This window comes from Anabas testudineus, chromosome 18, assembly GCF_900324465.2.
Source record: "Anabas testudineus chromosome 18, fAnaTes1.2, whole genome shotgun sequence".
NCBI classification, from domain to species: Eukaryota; Metazoa; Chordata; class Actinopteri; order Anabantiformes; family Anabantidae; genus Anabas; species Anabas testudineus.
Genome location: NC_046627.1, coordinates 10,912,439 through 10,932,126, shown reverse-complemented (window position 1 = coordinate 10,932,126; position 19,688 = coordinate 10,912,439). Strand labels below are relative to the sequence as shown.

At 39.3% G+C, this 19,688-nt stretch overlaps 2 protein-coding genes across 2 annotated transcripts in view; both read right to left on the bottom strand.

Moving 5' to 3' along the window:
• The window catches only part of LOC113168482 (trichohyalin-like), a 928,554-nt gene that overhangs the window by 628,117 nt on the left and 280,749 nt on the right, over positions 1-19,688 (bottom strand). The gene's annotated exons all lie outside the window — the stretch shown is intronic.
• On the bottom strand, positions 7,570-11,866 carry LOC113151543. Its single transcript, XM_033326580.1, has 2 exons — positions 8,676-11,866; positions 7,570-7,945 (listed from the first exon to the last, which is right to left on the bottom strand). The coding sequence occupies exon 1, from the start codon at positions 11,798-11,800 to the stop codon at positions 8,975-8,977; it is 2,826 nt and encodes a 941-aa protein (XP_033182471.1). The 5' UTR covers positions 11,801-11,866; the 3' UTR covers positions 7,570-7,945; positions 8,676-8,974.

The window sequence follows — 19,688 nt, the reverse complement described above, 5'->3', positions numbered from 1 at the left end:
GCAAACTTTCTGATTTAAAGACCAATGACTTTGTAAAATCCTCTCTGGTTCTGAAACACTTTTATGGGCTAAATGTGAAACTAGCAGCATGAAGTTGAATAATAGTTTTGTTCACCACCATTGACGACTTCAGAGCCCCAGGGTAGGTTTAACTATTTGTTGCATGAAGACCTTTAAAGAAGCCCACTTACCAACAACAAGCTCAAAAACAGAGTCTCTGTTCAGTGTGGGAACGTAACATTTGTATTTTCCTCGGTCAGACAGTTTAACTTTGGACAGTTTCAGTGAGATATCTCCATTCTTCAGTTTGTATGTTGGATTCTCATCATCCAGGTTCAGTTTTTGACCAGCACGCCACACAAGCACAAGTTTGGGTTTCAGGTCGGGTCTGGTCCACTCCACAGCCATGGAACGAGCATCCACAGCAGGCTCCAGATGACATGGTAAAATGATGTGCTCACCAACTACGGCCGCTACAGGCTGAGGTGGACCAACCACCTGAGACTGACCTGGAAGAAACAGTAAGGTTTTGTATTCTCATTGAGATCAACTGTATCTGTGATGCTGAGGAAATATTTACTGAAGTCGGATGAAAAAGTGACTTTAAAGGCTCAAAATCATCACAAATTATTAATTTATTCAGAGTAATTACAGTCATAGCAATACATGTGTTAATAAGCAACAGCAGATGATTTGTGTAATGTGCCGCTAAATAATCTCTTTCTGCTTCAGTCACATCACATAGAGTCACTGTGCTGTGAGTCATTCAGCCAAGAACCTACAAGTAAGAGGAGGTAAAAATTACATTTCTGTTCATTTGATGTGTTTTGTGGTGAACTACTGTAACAGTCCATCATTATTTTTCATATTTTAATTACTGATTCTATCTCTCTCTCTCTTTTTAACTGCTTTTAATCAACCCTCTAATCACAGACACAGACATAATTTCCTGCTGTGCCACTCTTCTTCTGGTGACTATTTCTTCAATAATCCACACACCACATGATGCAGGTTGTAATTTATTGAATCACTGCATCAGCTCCTGCAGACTGTTTGTTGTTCAGTAAATGTATAATGCAGTTCAGACAGGGTGTTGTGAACTGGATATGTTTTATTTACTGTTGTACATCATGACCACTTTGTCAAACTTAGGTAGGAAGACGAAGAGAGTGGTGGGTGTGGTGTCACAGTGAACCCAGTGTTCATCATGTTAATAATTAAACCAGTCCAATGTGCTACAAGCTGCTTTTATCTGAGCTCTGAAAACACATTATACTGTACTTGTTACTGTGTTTGTGTGTAAGTTACCTTTAGACCAGTGTGTTAGAAGAAGCAGGACAGCTGTGAAATGTAACTGGTTCATAAGACATCGCAGCATCACAGAGTCCTGAAAATAATTAGACATTAGTTATAAAATGTAATTCAGAAGAATATTCCAATAAATGTTCATTGGAGTGGCGATAAAGTCATGAGAAGACTTAGTTAAAACGCAGATGATAATTTAAAGCAATCATTAAAAGTAAACCTGTTGTGTTCTTTACTTTTGTGCTTTCACTTTGACGTTCAAGTCCAGCTGACAAATACAATAAACAACAGTGTTTTTGCTGATATTTTACTGACAGCGCTTAATATTTGTTACTTAAAATATAGGTAACTTATCTTTTTTAAACAAAGCTCAATATCAAACATTAATATTATTTAAAGACATTCACGTACCTGTTGCAGGAGTCTAGGAGTTGTCTGAAAGCTGGACTGAAAATCCTGGGTTCAAAGTCTTTAAACTAAATCATGTGACATGTAGTCAGAACAAATGAAGGATTATCAGACAGTTGAATTATCTTCTCTATTTTATTTTCCGTGCACACAACATTGTTTCAACTTTTTTCTGTATAACACACCTAAAACATCAGAGATAAGACGTTTATTCCCATCTTATATACAAAGACAATTTAAATGTGAGTTTACACAATGCATTAATGACGAATAATAGTCATTTAACTAGTTAGAAAAACAGATATTAGTACATTTCAAGAGATATAAACTAATCAAATGATGATTTATGGTGATTGCTTCAATATTTATCTAAAAGCAGCCAATTTGACTGTCAAACTAATTCAACATATAAGGTTTGCTTATTGATTAAGATAAGATTACAGTAAGTAGCAAATATAACTATATTATGATCATAATATGTTTTAAATGAGTGAAGCATTTAATTTATTATTGGATTGTGAGTTGCGAGGAGCTGATTTGGGTGGAAGGAGGGTGTATAATGTGCAGGAATGACAAACAGCAGATTCCAGTTTGCTTTGTTCTGTTGGGTTTAAGTAACAAAAGCAATTTGGTTAGAGGTAGATGGAGGTTTTAATAAGTAAACATTTTGCTTGTGATGTGACTGATCTTTCCCAGACTCTAACCGAGACCTGTGACTGTCTAAACCCAAATATGTAAAAACTTTAATGATGCTGTAGCTACAAATATGGTCAGGAGTGTTGTGTGACAGAAGAGTGTCAGCAAGACTCAAAGGAAAGGTCTACAAGACAGTGGTGAGACCAGCTCTACTCTATGGGTTAGAGACGGTAGCAGTGAGACAGAGACAAGAGGCTGAGATGGAGGTAGCAGAGATGAAGATGTTGAGGTTCTCCTTAGGAGTGACCAGGTTAGACAGAATAAGGAACGAGTACATCAGAGGGACGGCTCACGTTGTCTGCGTTAGCAACAAAGTCAGAGAGGCCAGACTGAGATGGTTTGGACATGTTCAGAGGAGGGATAGTGAATATATTGGTAGAAGGATGTTGGAGATGGAGCTGCCAGGCAGGAGGGCAAGAGGACGACCAAGGAGGAGATATATGGATGTCTTAACAGGGGACATGAGGTTGGTGTGAGGGTAGAAGATGTTCATGATAGAGTGAGGTGGAAAAGGATGATTCGCTGTGGCGACCCCTGATGGGAAAAGCCGAAAGAGAAGAAGATGACTTTCTATTGGAATTCATTACTAGTCTGAAGTGAAACCTCAGTGAATCAAGTTCCCTCTTCCTGATCTAACTGGTTTGTTTTTCTCTCTCCAGTTTCTCACTGATTTCTACTTTGTGTTTCTGTACTTCTTTCTCCTTATCTTTTATTTTATTCATTGCCTCATCTGTTTTATTTAATACTTTCTGAGTATTATGTCTCAGTACGTCATGTTCTTGTTTTCTCTTCGTCAGCTGTCGTTTAGTCTCTAATAAGATTTCTTTCAGTTTAAGGTATCCTTTCACTCTGTCACTTTCTGTTTCTTTGTCCACTGACTGAAGCTTCTTATCAAAGTCTAAATGTTCTTTCTCCATGTCTTTGTTTTGATTTGTGAGTTGATCTCTCAGTTTCAACAGCTCATCACTCTGCTTATTCAGCATTTGAACCACCTGTTCCAGTTGTTTCTCTTCTTCTTCTTTCTTCTGTAACTCTTCATTAAGTTTAGGTTTTTCCTCCTCTATCTTGTTTTCTGCCAACAGCTGCTCTTTCTCTCTGAGTCCAGCTTCACGCTGGTGGTGAATCTTTGTCTCTGTGTGGAAATAGAAACAAGGAGAAGGGTTGAATTTGGTTTAAACATGTGCTGTGTATGCAGATATCACAGTGAACAAAACAGCGCACAAGTAAGTGTAACGCTATAAATATTTTTGTTTTATTGGTTTCTTTTGTTTAGTTTTTTAACAAGATTGAATTAATATTAACATTTGATATATTTGAAATATAATTTCTTTATGTACAGTTAATTTTTTTTAAAATAAAATAATACAAATGTAACTTCATTCAATAGAAATTGGCTTTTCACAGATATTATTTAAAATTGTAGCCCACAGTACAATGTAGCCACTGAGTTCAGTTGCTCACATTACAATAAAAAAAAAACAACTGTTCTAGTACCTTTGATTCTGTTTTGTCTCCATTTCCACAAACCAAAAACTCCTGCAAAAATGAAAACTAGTGCAGTGATAAAGATGATACTGACAGGAGCTGCAGAAAAGGATGTGGGTGCAAAGCACTCAGCTGAAAACAAAAAGCGGATAACACAGTGTTAGTTATGTAAAACTAGACACTCAGCTGTTTATAGATATTTATTGATTTTAGGGGGAAAAAAAAACACCTTTAACTTTAATCTGTGTCTCTCTGATCTGGTTGATGATGCTCTGTTGGACTCTACAGGTGAAGGTGTTGACATCATTCTTCTCCACAGTCAGTCTGCTGCTGACAGTATAGAGGTCATCAGGACCTCTAACTGTCTCTGTAGGTCCAGCAGAGAGGATCTTTCCCTCAGCGTCCAGCCACAACCCCTCTCACCCTCTGTATCAGACAGTGGTGGCTCTGAGAAGCTCCTTCAGCAGCAGAATGATAAATCCTCAGTGTAGATTTTTAAAAATACCTCATATAGGCAGCAACAACATTTTCCTTGAGTTGATCACACCTTCAGAAACCATTAGCTCTGCAAGTCAAGATACGAAGATGTTGTTTATTTTTTATCTGAATTCAGAAACTTCGTTATTTATCTTTAGGTATTTATATCAGATACTGTCTGCTAGTGAACAGTCTTACACAAAGCAGTTATTAAACTTAACAGAGCAAATCAGTAAAGAACCCGTCTGTGTTACAGAAAATATGACTGATGATTTAGTATAATCTCATGTCTAATGTAGCTTGAACAGGAAGAGGAGTCTTAACATTAGTTTATTCTGATGTTCAGTCAGTCATTTCGCAAAAAGACCACATGGAGGTTACATCAGTCTGCACCAGACAATGTGAGTAAAGTGTCTCTTTGTTTATAGTGAGACAAAAACTTAAAACTAATTTGCAGAACTAATCATGTGAATCAGATCCTTATGGTACACACTTAAAATGATTGAAATTATATAGGAGCAGTAAAAAAAATTCACATTCTGATAAACGGTAAGTAGTTTATAACTGCATAAACATACAAGTGATTTTGTTTTGCGTCATATGTTCACCCTTTAGGGTGAAGGAAGAAGGACAGAGTAATTTAAAGTTTACGCTTTAATTAAACATTTCCTTTCAGACACAGGCATCATTTTCTGCCATGCCTTTCCTCAATAATCAACACTCTACATGATGCAGGTTGTAATTTATTGAATCACTGCATTAGCTCCTGCAGACTGTTTGCTGTTCAGTAAATTTATAACATAGTTCATACAGGGTGTTGTGAACTGGAGATGTTTCATCTGCTGTTGTACATCATGAACACTTTGTCAAACTTAGGTAGGAAGAGGAAGAAAGTGGTGGTTGTGGTGTCACAGTGAACTTGGTCTGTCATGTTAATAATTAAACCAGTACAATGTGCTACAAACTGCTTTTATCTGAGCGCTGAAAACACATTATACTGTACTTGTTACTGTGTTTGTGTGTAAGTTACCTTAAGACCAGTGTGTTAGAAGAAGCAGGTCAGCTATGAAATAAAATTACTATGTCTTTACGTTGGAACTGGTCTTCCCAAGGACTGACAGTGTTGTGAGTTGTGTTTGTATTATTGTTTTGTTGTATTACTGTTTCCTGCACCCCAACCGATAGAGGCAGATGGCCATTTAACTCGAGCCTGGTTCTGCTGGAGGTTTCTTCGGTAGAGGAGTTTTCCTCTCCACTGTTTGCCTAGTGCTTGCTCAAGTTGATCTTGTTGGGCTACATGTTTTTTATTTGTCTCTTTTGTGAAGCACTTTTTAACATATGTTTAGAAAAGTGCTCTATAAATAAATGTATTATTATTATATAATAATTCCAATAAATGTTTATTGGAGTGGCAATAAAGTCATGAGACGACTTAGTTGAAATGCAGATGCTAATTAATCATTATATCATCATTAAAAGTAAACCTGTTGTGTTCTTTACTTTTGTGCTTTCACTTTGACGTTTAGGTCCAGCTGACAAATACAATAAACATCAGGGTTTTTAGTGATATTTTAGTGACATTGCTTAATTTCTGTTACTTAAAATGTAGGTGACTTATCTTTTAAAAAAAAAAAAAAAAAAAAAAAAAAAAACATGCCTGTTGCAGGAGTCTAGGAGTTGTCTGAAGGCTGAACTGAAAGTCCTGAGTTCAAAGTCTTTAAACTAAATCATGTGACATGTAGTCAGAACAAATGTCAAATTATCAGACAGTGGAATTATCTTCTCTATTTTAATTTCTGTGCACACAACATTGTTTCATCTTTTTTTCTGAACAATACACCTAAAACATCAGAGATAATATTAAACATTCACCAACAATTTGATTCTGATTCATTGTTTAATCGACTGGAAATGAACCAATGATTCTGATTTATTTATTTAAACAAGAAAAACAGGCAGAAGACGTTCATACACATTTCATATACAGTACAAAGACAATTTAAATGTAAGTTTTACACGATGATTGATGTGAGTACTTCAATATTTTTTTTAAAAGCAGCTGATATGACTTATGATGTTTTGAATTAATGAAGCACTTTATTTATTAACGGACTGTGAGTTGTAAGGAGGTGGTTGGGTTGGAAAGAGGGTGTAAAAAGTGCAGGAATGACAAACTGCAGACTCCAGCTTGCTGTGTGTCGTTTAAGTAATAAAAGCACTTTGGTTAGAGGTAGATCGAGGTTTTGAGTATCACAAATGTTGTTTGTGAAGTGACTGTGATCTAACCAAGAGCTGTGACTATCTTGTCGGGTTTAAAATAACCACAACACTTTTCATACGCTGAGAGACAAAGACAATAAAGCACAACAAGGACACTGCTCGGCCTTTTTACTTGCAAGGGGAGCCGGCCTGAGATCTTAGCATCATAAATGCTTCACCCAGGAATTTCTACCTCCGACTCCGTCCGTCTCCCCTTTGTACAAGCTTTTTATTAAAGATGAGACACACCCTGAAGTTACAGATGTGGGTGTATGGTGTGGTTAAATGGTGATCATATTACAAGAAAAAGAACCCCATAGAAAGATAACACACTTGTAAGAAAAACAACTCCATACAAGGATAAAACACTGCTTATAGGAGTATAGCAACAAGAACTCTTCAACTTCAAGGCCGCTGACCTTTCCTGACCTTTCCTGTTTCCCGTCTGTGTGCAAAGTGCAGCTTCAGCACAGTACAACATGCTCTTGTTGCTTACAGGATTAAATATCACACACACATGTATCCTTCATAATGACAATAAGTAAAAAACAAGAAATTATCCTTATGAGTGAAGTAACATTGTAATAAGAAAATTATAAATCAGTGAGTAAATCATTTTTACTCTAACATTTCCCCCTGTTTGTCATTATAAGGATTCACTATGAAGCATCAACAATACATCACTTAGTCTCCTATTTTCAATGCATGCATCATTACATAGCATCCTCATACTGATCAAGCTAGTGAGTATCCATGTCCTGATCCTGAGACAGTTCTTGGTTCTGTTGGAGTACAGTGGGATCAGAAGCCTGTAATAACATGTAGTTAATCACAGTAGTCTGTAACATCTTCCGTACCATGGCTCGAAGGCATGGAACTACACATGACATTAATATGAAAAATGTTACAATGAACACAATCAGCGGTGTTAATAACTTTAAGAGCAAATGCCACCAAGATCCCGACATGAGCCCTTCCAACCAGTCCTGGGCAGGATCGGGATGCCAGTCACTTGACATGGCTTTTTGCAAGTTCTTCATTACCTGTAGGGCTGCAGAGACATTAGTATTTACTTCATCTGGGATGTATGTGCAGCATGTGGTGCCAATTTTCACACATACTCCACCTTCATTTGCTGTTAACAGGTCTAAAACCATTCTGTTTTGCAGAACCATGGTTCGAGTAGCATCAATTTCTCTGTTTTGACCTTCTTCTATTTTGATGGTAGCGTTTACCCAGGTTTGGAAACGGTAATCAACAGTTTCTAATCTTAGTATGGTCTTTCTTATTCCCAAATGAGGGAGCAGGCTAAAACCTATTTTAGATGCAGTGCTCCAATGTTTGAATTCTGCTGGGACATCTGAGCCCCATTTGTCATCATGTGGTTTAAAAGTAGGGTAAACCACACCAGTGTTACGTCTACGTCTAGTCGGTTCAGGCCTAATTGGTTCCACAATAAAAGTATGATCGGACACTTTCACAGGAGTACAACGTCCAGACCATGTGTGGGGTAACGTAACATATGCTCTGGTACCACAAAGCCACCAACCTCCCTCTACCATAGCAGTGGGTCTGAGTATTTTGTCACGCGGTTGAGGCATTTTGAAAGTCACGCAACATAGGGAATCTGAAAGCCGTCCAACTCTAGTAGTGTGTTCTGTATGTCGGCGTTCCATACAATATGGGAACCCATGCCCCTCAACCAGGCAAGCGGGCAAAGCACCATTCGGAATTGTCACTCTCTGGAGAATGGGCTTCCCGCGAACAGTGAGGTTGAGACTTACAAGCGGCACATCAGAGCAGGATGTATTCTTATGTTCTGTAACATTGAAGAGAAGTGGTTTGATCCACATTTTTTGAAACACTGCAGCAGACTTTGGTTCTATGTGCCACATCTTTGGATCTTGGTCCTTAACAGACATCAGGAAAAAACAATAACCCCTATGGAAGTCCATTGGGGTTGCATAAAGGGTTAGGTGAGAGGAGGAATGTGGTATATGTGAACATACATAACAGTTAGACTTGTTATAAGAGTTGGCTAAAACTTTGGCATAACGATACCACATATTGGTCTCAAATGGGTGTGCATGCTCAGTGTTCAGGTCTTTCCAGGCCCAGTCCTCAATCGGCGTAGTTGTCCATCGCTTAGTTAGGTTGTGGTGGATTGGTCCGTTGTCTGGCTGCTTCCCAGTAAGGAGTCCTGTCTCATACAGAAAAAAGAGAACAGCTACCACGACAGTGCATATTGCTGCTATGAGTTTTACCCCTGGTGCCATAGCTGGGACGCGGGGATCAGTTGGTTTCTTCAGCGACCAAAGGTTTTGGTACCGGTCGACTTCCACCCCTACGCAGTGCCAACCAGGGGAATTACTCTTTTGCAGTGGCTTTGATGAATCCACGTGGCGCGTTCTGCTATCTTCACTGCAGTGGGTGTGGTAAGCAGGACAATGTAGGGACCTTCCCACCTTGGATAGGACCAGTTCTTTCTTTTGATGACCTTTATCAGGATCTGGTCACCTGGCTTAATAGCTGAATCCTGTGAAGACAAATCACCATCTGGCAGATTATTTGCATTTACAACTTCTTTCTCTTTCAACATTCTACACATCCAATCTGCTAAAGTGTAAGTGTCTTCTGGCTTTTCTATCACATCTGTGAAGATGGGGAGTACAAAAGGTCTCCCATGGATGATCTCAAACGGGGTTAACCCGTCTCCAGTAGGAGTTATTCTCATATATGTCTTTACTAAATCCAAACATTCAGGCCATGGTCTTCCTGTTTGTTCCATAGTCTTTTTCAATCTTAGCTTGATCGTGCCATTTGTCCGTTCCACTAACCCAGCACTCTGGGGGTGATATGAACAATGGTTCTTTAAAGTGATTCCCAAATGTATAGCCATCTGTTTTATGATGTCATTCACAAAGTGTGCTCCATTATCACTATAGATGACCTCTGGAATCCCGTGCTCTGGTAGAATGTATTTACATATAGCCTTAGCTACTGTCAATGCATCAGCATGTTTACTTGGTACGATCTCTACCCATTTAGAAAAGGGGCAGATCAGTACAAGGCAATATTTATAGTTATTGCATTTGTTTAGTTCTATAAAGTCCATGTGTAAGAACTGGAATGGATGCTTTGCCTGTGGGAATTGCCCTCTTTTAGGTCGCACATTCCCCTGTACATTATGTTTGCAACATATCAAACAAGCTCTACAAAAATTTTTTGAATAAGTATTAAAACCATGAGCATAGAAATGTTGTTCCACCACCTTCACCATCCCTCCTGTTGAGACATGGCAAGGCCCATGGCTCAAAACTGCGGCAGTGTGGAACAAGCTTCTTGGAAGACATGGTTTATTTTGTATTCTGTAGATGCCATCTACTTTAACTGCTCCGTGTTTTACCCATAAAGTTTGCTCTGGTGTGGGTGCATTCTGCTGCATGTCTGTAAGAACTTGTAAATCAAATGGTGTCGCTGTTTCTGTGTCCTGCACTGTGAGCACTAAAATGCCATGCTTTCCTTCAGCTGCCTCTTTAGCAATTTTGTCAGCGAAAGCATTTCCTCTAGAAATTGGGTCTTTACCCTTTGTATGTGCTGCACATTTACAAACTGCTAAAGTCTTTGGTAGCAGTACAGCTTCTAAAAGTGCTGTTAACAATGTTGCATGTTCTACTGATTTCCCTGTAGAGGTGGTCATACCTCTCCTTGCCCACTGGGCAGCAAAGAAATGAAGTGTTGAAAAAGCATATTGGCTATCTGTGTAAACTGTTAAGTCCTTATCTTGGCCTTCTTTACAGGCCTGGGTGAGGGCAACTATTTCAGCTGCCTGGGCTGAAAAGTGTGACGGTAGTTTGCCTGCTTTCACTATAGTGTCTTGTGTCACTATTGCAAATCCTGTCTGTGTTTGTCCAGTAGGGGTCTTAGAGCATGACCCATCTACAAACCAAACCTCTCCCTTTTCAAGAGCTACATCAATTAAGTCTGGTCTTGGTTTACACTGCTGTTCAGTGTTTTCAGCACAACTGTGCTGTTCTCCATCCTCAGGAGATGGAATGAGTGTGGAGGGGTTAAGTGTTGTGCATCTCTGAACAGTGATGTGTGGTTGAGACATAAGTGTAGATATTACAGACAGGTGTCGTGCAGGTGACAAAAATGTCATTTTGTTCTGAGTCAATAACATGTCCACTGCATGAGGGACCAACAACCGTAATGGATGGAATAAGACAACTTCTGCTGAGGCCTGCACCGCTAAGGCTGCAGCACACACAGCTCTGACGCATGTAGGTAGTGCACATGCTACAGGGTCAAGTCTCTTTGAGTAGTATGCTACTGGTTTAAATCTGCCTCCCACCTTCTGTGCTAACATAGAAGTCATAAATGATTCTTTACAATCTACTGTCTGCACAAACTCTTTCTTATAGTCTGGTAAGCTTAAAACTGTTGTCCCTACGAGGGCCTGTTTTAGTGAGGTAAAGGTTTCCTCTCCCTCTGGAGTCCACCTGATTTCCTGTTTCATTGTCATTGGTGTCTGATAAATGAGATCTAACAATGGCTGTGTGATTTGAGCATAATTCGGAATCCACAACCTGCAATAATTACATAATCCTAAAAATTGCATCATCTGTTGTTTTGTCTGTGGTTTTGGAGCATCTAGGATGGATTTCTTCCTGTCTGCTGTTAGTAGCCTTCCTTCAGGTACTAAATCATGTCCTAAAAACGTTACTCGTTGTTTTGCCCATTGCAACTTTGACAAGGAGGCCTTGTTCCCTGTTCTGTGAAGGTGTTTAAATAGAGCTACTGCAGTCTGCTTGTTGTTCTGTTCCATGTCTGATGCTATAAGAATGTCGTCTACGTATACCAAAACCTGACTGTGTTCTGGTATGTCAAAGTCTGCTAAACAGTTATTTATTTCTTGTGAAAAGATTGTGGGGCTATCACAAAATCCTTGTGGTAGCCTGGTATAAGTGTATTTTTTCATCTGATAGGTAAAACCAAACCATCCCTGTGATTCTTTGGCTATTGGGATGGAGAAGAATGCATTACTAAGATCAACTACTGTAAACCATTGTTTATCTGGTTCTAACTGGTTCAACAGTGTGTGTGGATCAGGAACACAGGGTGCTCGGCTGTCAACAGCCTGATTTACTGCTCTCAGGTCCTGCACCATTCTCCACGTTCCTAATTCAGCTTTTTTCACTGGAAAGATGGGGGTGTTACATTGACAATCTGGTGCTTCAACAATAATGCCTGCTCTTATCATATCACTGATTACAGGTTTTATGCCTTCTTCAGCATCTGGTTTTAATGGGTATTGTCTTATTCTGGGCCTATAGCCTGTTTTAGGTTTAATGACTACAGGTTTAGCAGTGGTCATTAGGCCTACATCTGTTTTACCTTTGGACCAGAAGGAGGTTGGCACCTCAGCTAATTCTTCTGGTATCTCTGTCAGCAGTGTTTGTCATTCTGTATCATCATCTGGCTCTCCCTGCTGTGAGTACCACGTGCTAGCCTGTTTTGCATTTTGAAGGTGTGTTCGGGGAGTGGTATTAACCACCCACCCTAGGGTTTTCCGGTATATTGACTTTGTCTCTTTGTCCATTGACCACCCATCAGGCAATTGTTGCCATGCTGTAATTTCTACGGCTCTCTTTACAAATTGTCCAACGTCTTTCCAATCAGCTTTCTCAGGTTTCATCAGTGACATGTGTGGTACAGAGCCCCAAACTGCAAACTGTTTATATGCCTGAGGAGTCAATCTAGCTGAACACCCAGCAAATCCCTGCCTGTCTGTGTACAGGTGGCTGAGGGTCACCTTTTGGGGTCCCAGTTTGTTGATTCTTTTATCATATTCTACATCTGATCCTGGTGTCTTCTTGTATCTGAGTGTTACATGGTACTGGTCTGAATCTAATGTATCGGCTCTGATGGAGGATTCTAAATCCTCCATAGCCATGGATAACAGGTATTTTCCTCTTTCAGCCGGGTCTGGATTGGGCAAATCTAGACTCCAGTAGTAATACACTTCTAGCCCTTCTGCTACAAAAGTATCCTCTACACTCTGAATGCTCATAGCCACCATACCTCTGGAGGTTGGTACTATGGAAATCTTTAATTTAGTCATCAAATCTCGCCCTAGAAGATTCACAGGACACTCAGGACATAGCACAATTTGAGCACTCTCCTGTTTTCCTGTATTTAAGTCTTTGACAGTTAATGGTTTGGAGAAGTAACTGACACTAAGCTGACCATTAGCTGAGCGCACCATTATTTTGTCTTTAGACGATCCCACTCCAGGTATTCTATCTCGCAGCACGGTCCGGTCGGCTCCTGAGTCACACAGAAACTGTACCTTAGTTCCTTGCACCCAGAGCTCTCTCAACGGGACCTGAGCTGCGTGCTGTAAACTAAGATGTGTCTCAATTGGGATCGTTAGATCTAACAGTTCAAGGGCATCATGGTCAACTTCATCTCCATCACCGTCATCTGAGTTCTCTGTGTCTTCTAGAGGGCCTAGTCAATATGAGGAGGGGTTGTCTGTGGGGGGGCTGTCATACTCTCTAAGTCGTCTGACCCTAGGTCTCTCAGGGCAATTTCTTGCAATGTGACCTGACTTGTCACAGTTAAAGCATCGATCATGCCCTGGGTGTTGCCAGGGTCTGTCTGGGAACCGCCCCCTTGACCTACCCCTAAATCCTCCTCTACCCCGACCCCTCCCATATGGGGTCCCCTGGAAGAAGACTTGTGTATCATCTCCCTCATCTATCCCAAATAACCCAAAAGAGGCTGCTGTGGCAGTTTTTTTCTTTTTCTTTTTAATGACTTCCTGTGCATGATGGGCATAGTTCATAGTTTGTTGAACACCATCAGTACGATGGTTCACATTATGTTTTCTTATGAAGTCTGACAACTGAGGCAAGAAACCAGCCATCAGAGCCTGCTTCAGCTGTTGTTGGTAGGGAGAATCTTGAGCCTGATCTTCTTGCAGCCCACTATGATCTTTAAATGTGTCCTCTAATCTAGCTCTGAACTCAAACACATCCTCATTATCTTTCTGTCTGCATTGTGAAATCTTCACATAATCAGGTGTTCTCTTCCATGTCTCTTTCACTGCATCGTGCACCAACTGCAATTGTGCTTGCAGAGCTTGATCCCCTGAAGACAATATCTGTCCCTGACCGTTTCTTCCTGTATAACCTGCTCTTACCCTTCCAAGATTAAATGTGAGAGATTTCTTGAGAGTCTGTTCAATCTCCCATCCATTTAGACTAAAAGAGTTGACTAATTGCTTGTGTCGCTCCACCCATCCCTCTGGGTCTACCTTTGGATCCCCCAGTGTCTTGCAGGCTTCAGTGCATTCTGCATCTGTCCATGGTCTGTAAACTTTCATTGTCCGCCCCTCATTTTGTCCTGGAGCTCCAAAATGTGGATTAGCTACTTCTATCATAGGATAAATCCCATCACCCTCTCCTGGAGTAGGTGAGTCTGATGTTGGACCACAATCTCTGCAGTCATAATTAACATCTTTTATTCCATACTGCTCTTTTAATGGTCCTAAATCTGGGTAGCATGTTTTGGCCAATAGGGAGGACGAGGAGGATGCAGCTGCTTGTCTTGTACGAGATGACACGGGGGAGGAAATTGGGGAGGCTTGTCTCTTTTCTTCTTCACGTAACTGTTTTTCTACAGCCTGAAGTAATCTGTGTAGATTTAGCACACGGCTCCGATCTTCTTGTGCTTGTCTCTGCTGCTCATAAATCTGTCTGACTCCTGCACTTGGCCCTACAGTTTCCTCATCAGGTTTCACAAGAGCAGCCGCCTGCAGTGCAGCTTCTCCCTGCTTCTTTTTTTGTTTTTTCAGAATGTCTCTTTTCCTCCTTTCTGCCTGCTCTCTCCACTTCGTAGCTTCTAATAACTGCAATTGCTTTTTTGGTTTTACTTTATCAGAGGCGCTAGCAACCTCAATTTTTAATTTATTTACCAGATTGTTACAGGATGACTCGGTCAATTTGCCATCAAAGTCATGGTTCTTTTTCCACAACTTCAAATATTGAGTACTGCCAGGCGAGAAGTTTTCCATGAATTTCTCATCGCCTTCCAAGGCAGGTTTACTGTTATTTTTCCCCATTATTAAACTATGGCCTTAATTCACCACACTGTGTACTTCAACAGACCACTGGATTAGTTATCACCGTTAGGTTTCCTCCAGTGCTGCTGCTTCCACATCAATTGGTGACACTCATACTCACAATCACACTCTTTCACACAACAACCGGTAATACTTCTGTTACAAATTAATGGCTTTGTAGTCCCACTCGACTAGATAGTGGCTTTTAATCTCCACTAACTCATGAACTTATAGTGGCTTTTAATCTCCACTAACTCATGAACTTATAGTGGCTTTTAATCTCCGGTCCCACTCGACCAATTAGTGATTTCTAAAAATACACTAATTCATAAATTTATAGTGGCTTTAAATTCCGGTCCCACTCGACATCCTACGCGTATTACTCACTTATTGATGCTGTATTGTCCGTCTCCTGGAACTCGTCATCGACGCCGATGGAGGGGAGGATCAGGACCTATTTCACCGACCCAGCAACGAATTCACGTCCCAGGATTTTCTGACGGACGTCCTAGACGTCCGGCTGTCGACAGACTTTCGGTGTTCCGTCACCCTCCTCCCACGACGTCGACTGTTGAGATCCGGCTCTCGAAGGACCAAGTTTATGTCGGGTTTAAAATAACCACAACACTTTTCATACGCTGAGAGACAAAGACAATAAAGCACAACAAGGACACTGCTCGGCCTTTTTACTTGCAAGGGGAGCCGGCCTGAGATCTTAGCATCATAAATGCTTCACCCAGGAATTTCTACCTCCGACTCCGTCCGTCTCCCCTTTGTACAAGCTTTTTATTAAAGATGAGACACACCCTGAAGTTACAGATGTGGGTGTATGGTGTGGTTAAATGGTGATCATATTACAAGAAAAAGAACCCCATAGAAAGATAACACACTTGTAAGAAAAACAACTCCATACAAGGATAAAACACTGCTTATAGGAGTATAGCAACAAGAACTCTTCAACTTCAAGGCCGCTGACCTTTCCTGACCTTTCCTGTTTCCCGTCTGTGTGCAAAGTGCAGCTTCAGCACAGTACAACATGCTCTTGTTGCTTACAGGATTAAATATCACACACACATGTATCCTTCATAATGACAATAAGTAAAAAACAAGAAATTATCCTTATGAGTGAAGTAACATTGTAATAAGAAAATTATAAATCAGTGAGTAAATCATTTTTACTCTAACATATCTATACCTAAATCAGGACATTCTGAGAAACTTACCTGCTTTCTCTCACTTTATATATGAAATGTGATTTTATCTTCTTCATGTTCAGCTGGTTCTGTGGTCCTGGACATTCCTGCTGTTCCCATGATGGAGGGAGATGATGGGATTCTGCACTGCAGGAACAAGAAGACCCACAACTCACAGCTTGCTGCTGATTTCTATAAAGACGGCCTCCTCATCATGACGGGATATGAAGGAAATCTGCCTATTTTCAATGTGTCCAAATCTCACTGTACAAATGTATCATCACTAAAGCGTAATCACCAGAGAGTTGGCCGACCGTCAGAGGTGAGAGAGACCTCAGCTTCAGAAGTTACACAGGGTGTGTTAATATAGATTACTGCGGTTTTCTATTGAGGTGTGAGAGACCTGCACTGTGTTTGATTATCAAAACACGTAAAACGTTTTATGCATGGAGTTAAGTTTTTAGTGCACAGTGACACTTTGAACATCCACATTTTCTTCGCTCAGCAAAATAGATCTCAGAGGATCCAGAGATTCCTTCAACTGATGATGGAGACGTCCCTCATTTAACTTTTTTTTCAATTGGTTGGTTTCATCATTTTGTTTGTGGCTTTGCTGCTGGTGCTCGTTCTTCTTTACTGTCGCAAACACAAAGGTAACTGTGATTTGAACAGAATTGTTTGTCAAAGATGAATTATGATGTACGATTTATATTTGCTCGCTCACATGAATCAAACTTATCACAAAAAAACTTAACTTAATATTCACCTAAAACTTTGAGCCATTCTGTTTTCTTATAGACAAAATTTTTCATTTTCCATACTTCAGTGAGCTGTTTTTCCTCTACGACTGCACCAGTAATAACACACTCAGCTGAGTCTACAAAATATGTACTATCACACCTTCACACTGATTTGATTCCAATAATAATAATAATAATAATAATAATAATAATAATAATAATAATAATTATTATTATTATTATTATTATTATTATTATTATTATTATTATTATTATTATTATTAGGCGAGGAACAGTGTCAGTACAACATATGCTGTTGTTATACCCCAGGAAAAAAGAGGTAACCTTGATACAGCGGTTTGCATTTGACTTTAATTTTATTTCTTTGTATTTTGTATCATCTGCAACAACTTTTTCACCTACACATTTAAGTAGAATTCATATGAAGTTTTTCCCCCATCATTTCATCCTGCTGATAATCAGAGATTATCTTTGAGCTTTTTAGATACAAACCACATGAGAAAACGCTTAACTTTTGTAGCTTCTCTAATCTTATTTATTGCTTCTAGTGAAGCCATCCAATGTGTGATGTTAGAAGCGTCACGTCATCAGATCGTGCATTATAGTGATTCCAAGATAAAATAACTAGAACTGTAATTTTAAAACAGAAATGTCAAAAGCAAAAGTCTTAGATTAAAACCTTAGGTAAGTGCACAAATGAGTAAAGAATGTTCTGCTGAAAGCAAGATGTCATTACACGAGATTTACTGGGTAGATAAATGTTAGAATTATTTATTCAATTAGTTTATTTTTTACTTTTGTATCATTTGTTGTATTACTAACTTATTAACTAACCTGTAGGCATGTTTTGCTAATTATTTGCTTTTTTATATTCACCCTGTTTTACAAAATCAATTCTTGAGATGAATTTCATTTTTATTCATCACAGGTCAATGAGAGCAAAAAAACTGCAAAAGAGAAGAGTTATAAAGCTGATCTGTGGCAGAAGTGTGTGCAGAAAAAGCAATGAAACCATATTCATTAAACTATTACAGGAAGCTACTGTTTTTTAATGACCTTGCATTCATACCAAAGCACAGTTTAAATCATATTGCATTTATATTCACTCATGCACTCAAATCACTCGAAGAGGAAGCACAAAGACCACAGTTTAGCTTAATTTTTTTTTGTTAAATGTCCTTGTAAAAAAATGTGTGTGGGAGTGACTTCACTGCGGTCTGATGAGTTTGTGTCAGATAGTACAGTTAACAGTGAACAACATATGACTTCAGACACAGCGTCATCTGAGCTGACGGGGAACCAAACAGGTATGAACCAAAAGGATATTTTATTAAACAACAAGGGCAGGGAACAAACAAACACTAACAAAGTATCAACTTAAAACACTGCGGTAACGCAGGCACAAACTCAAAATAATACTCCAACGAAAACATACAAAGTACCAACAAAAAACCACCCTCTAATGCGGACAAGAAACCAACAGACAAACTAGACGTACAAAGTAACAACCCAAAGGACACAGCAAAGCCAGGAAAAAACAAACTCCCAAATGAAAACAAGGCCCACAAATTGAAGTGAAGTCCACAGTGGAGTGGATCCATGAAAAGTGTGCAACGAACCAGCTAAAAACAGAGGACTGAGGGGTGATTATAAAACAAAGAGATGCACAACTCGTCAGCCATTAGTCTGGTGAGGTCAGAGTGGAGGAAGAGGAAGTCCATATATGGGCGTGGCAGGAGAGAAACTAAAACCAAACCCACAGACAAGTTTGTACCTTTACAGACACATTAACCCCTCTTCCTTCTTGTTCGGATTTTTTTTATTCAGGTGGTTCACTGGCAGAATAAGAATAATTTGAAAGTATGACCTGTGTTTTTATTTATTTTCAGTCCTTAGGTAGTAAAACAAGATAATTTCAGCACAATTAGTCAGACACTTGACTAACAAGAAACTAAACACTAAACTATAACAAACATAAGAAAACAAAAAATTATAAACTGATAAAACCTCTTCAATATTACTAATCTAAAGTGAAAACCTCAGTGAATCAAGTTTCTACGTCTTGCTCTAACTGATTTCTTTCTCTCTCTCCAGTTTCTCTCTGATTTCTACTTTGTGTTTCTGTACTTCTTTCTTCTTCTCTTTCATTTTGTACATCACCTCATCTGTTTTCTCCAGTAGTATCTGAGTATTATGTTGCAGTACTTCATGTTCTTGTTTTCTCTTCGTCAGCTGTCGTTTGGTCTCTAATAAGATTTCTTTCAGTTTAAGGTATCCCTTCACTCTGTCACTTTCTGTTTCTTTGTCCACTGACTGAAGCTTCGTATCAAAGTCAAAATGTTCTTTCTCCATGTCTTTGTTTTGATTTTTGAGTTGATTTCTCAGTTTGTTCATTCCATCACTCTGTTTCTTCAGCATATTGATCAGATGTTCCAGCTGTTTCTCTTCTTCTTCTTTCTTCTGTAACTCTTCATTAAGTTTTGCTTTTTCATCCTTTATCTTGGTTTCTGCCAACAGCTGCTCTTTCTCTCTGAGTCCAGCTTCCGCTCATGGTGAATCTTTGCCTCTGTGTGGAAATAGAAGGGTTGAATTTAGTTTAAATTTACCTTTGTTTATGTTGTAAACATGAACACAAACATGCACTTTGCTGAATGTGAAAGTGAAACTGCAACAGAAAGATTATTAAAACAAGGGTAAATAAGTATATCCTATAAATTAACTGAGGAGCATTTAAAAGAGTTACATAAAAAAATGTCACTCCTTGAATTTTCACTATTCTCTTCAGAGAGGGGGCTGGAAACAATCCAGGAAACCAGATTTATCCTGCATTACACAAACATGTCACCATATACTCAAATTCTGCTATTTCACATCTAAAGTGAATTTTTTCTTTAACATCAACATTTTCCACTTAATTTACAGCTTTGTATAAATCCTGTGTACAATTCATATATGAGTTCAGAAAGTTGCAGCCAA

What these genes read in the sequence shown, in the direction of transcription:
- LOC113151543 (XM_033326580.1), bottom strand. Translation starts at nt 11,800, where the DNA reads ATGGTGCAGGACCTGAGAGCAGTAAATCAGGCTGTTGACAGCCGAGCA.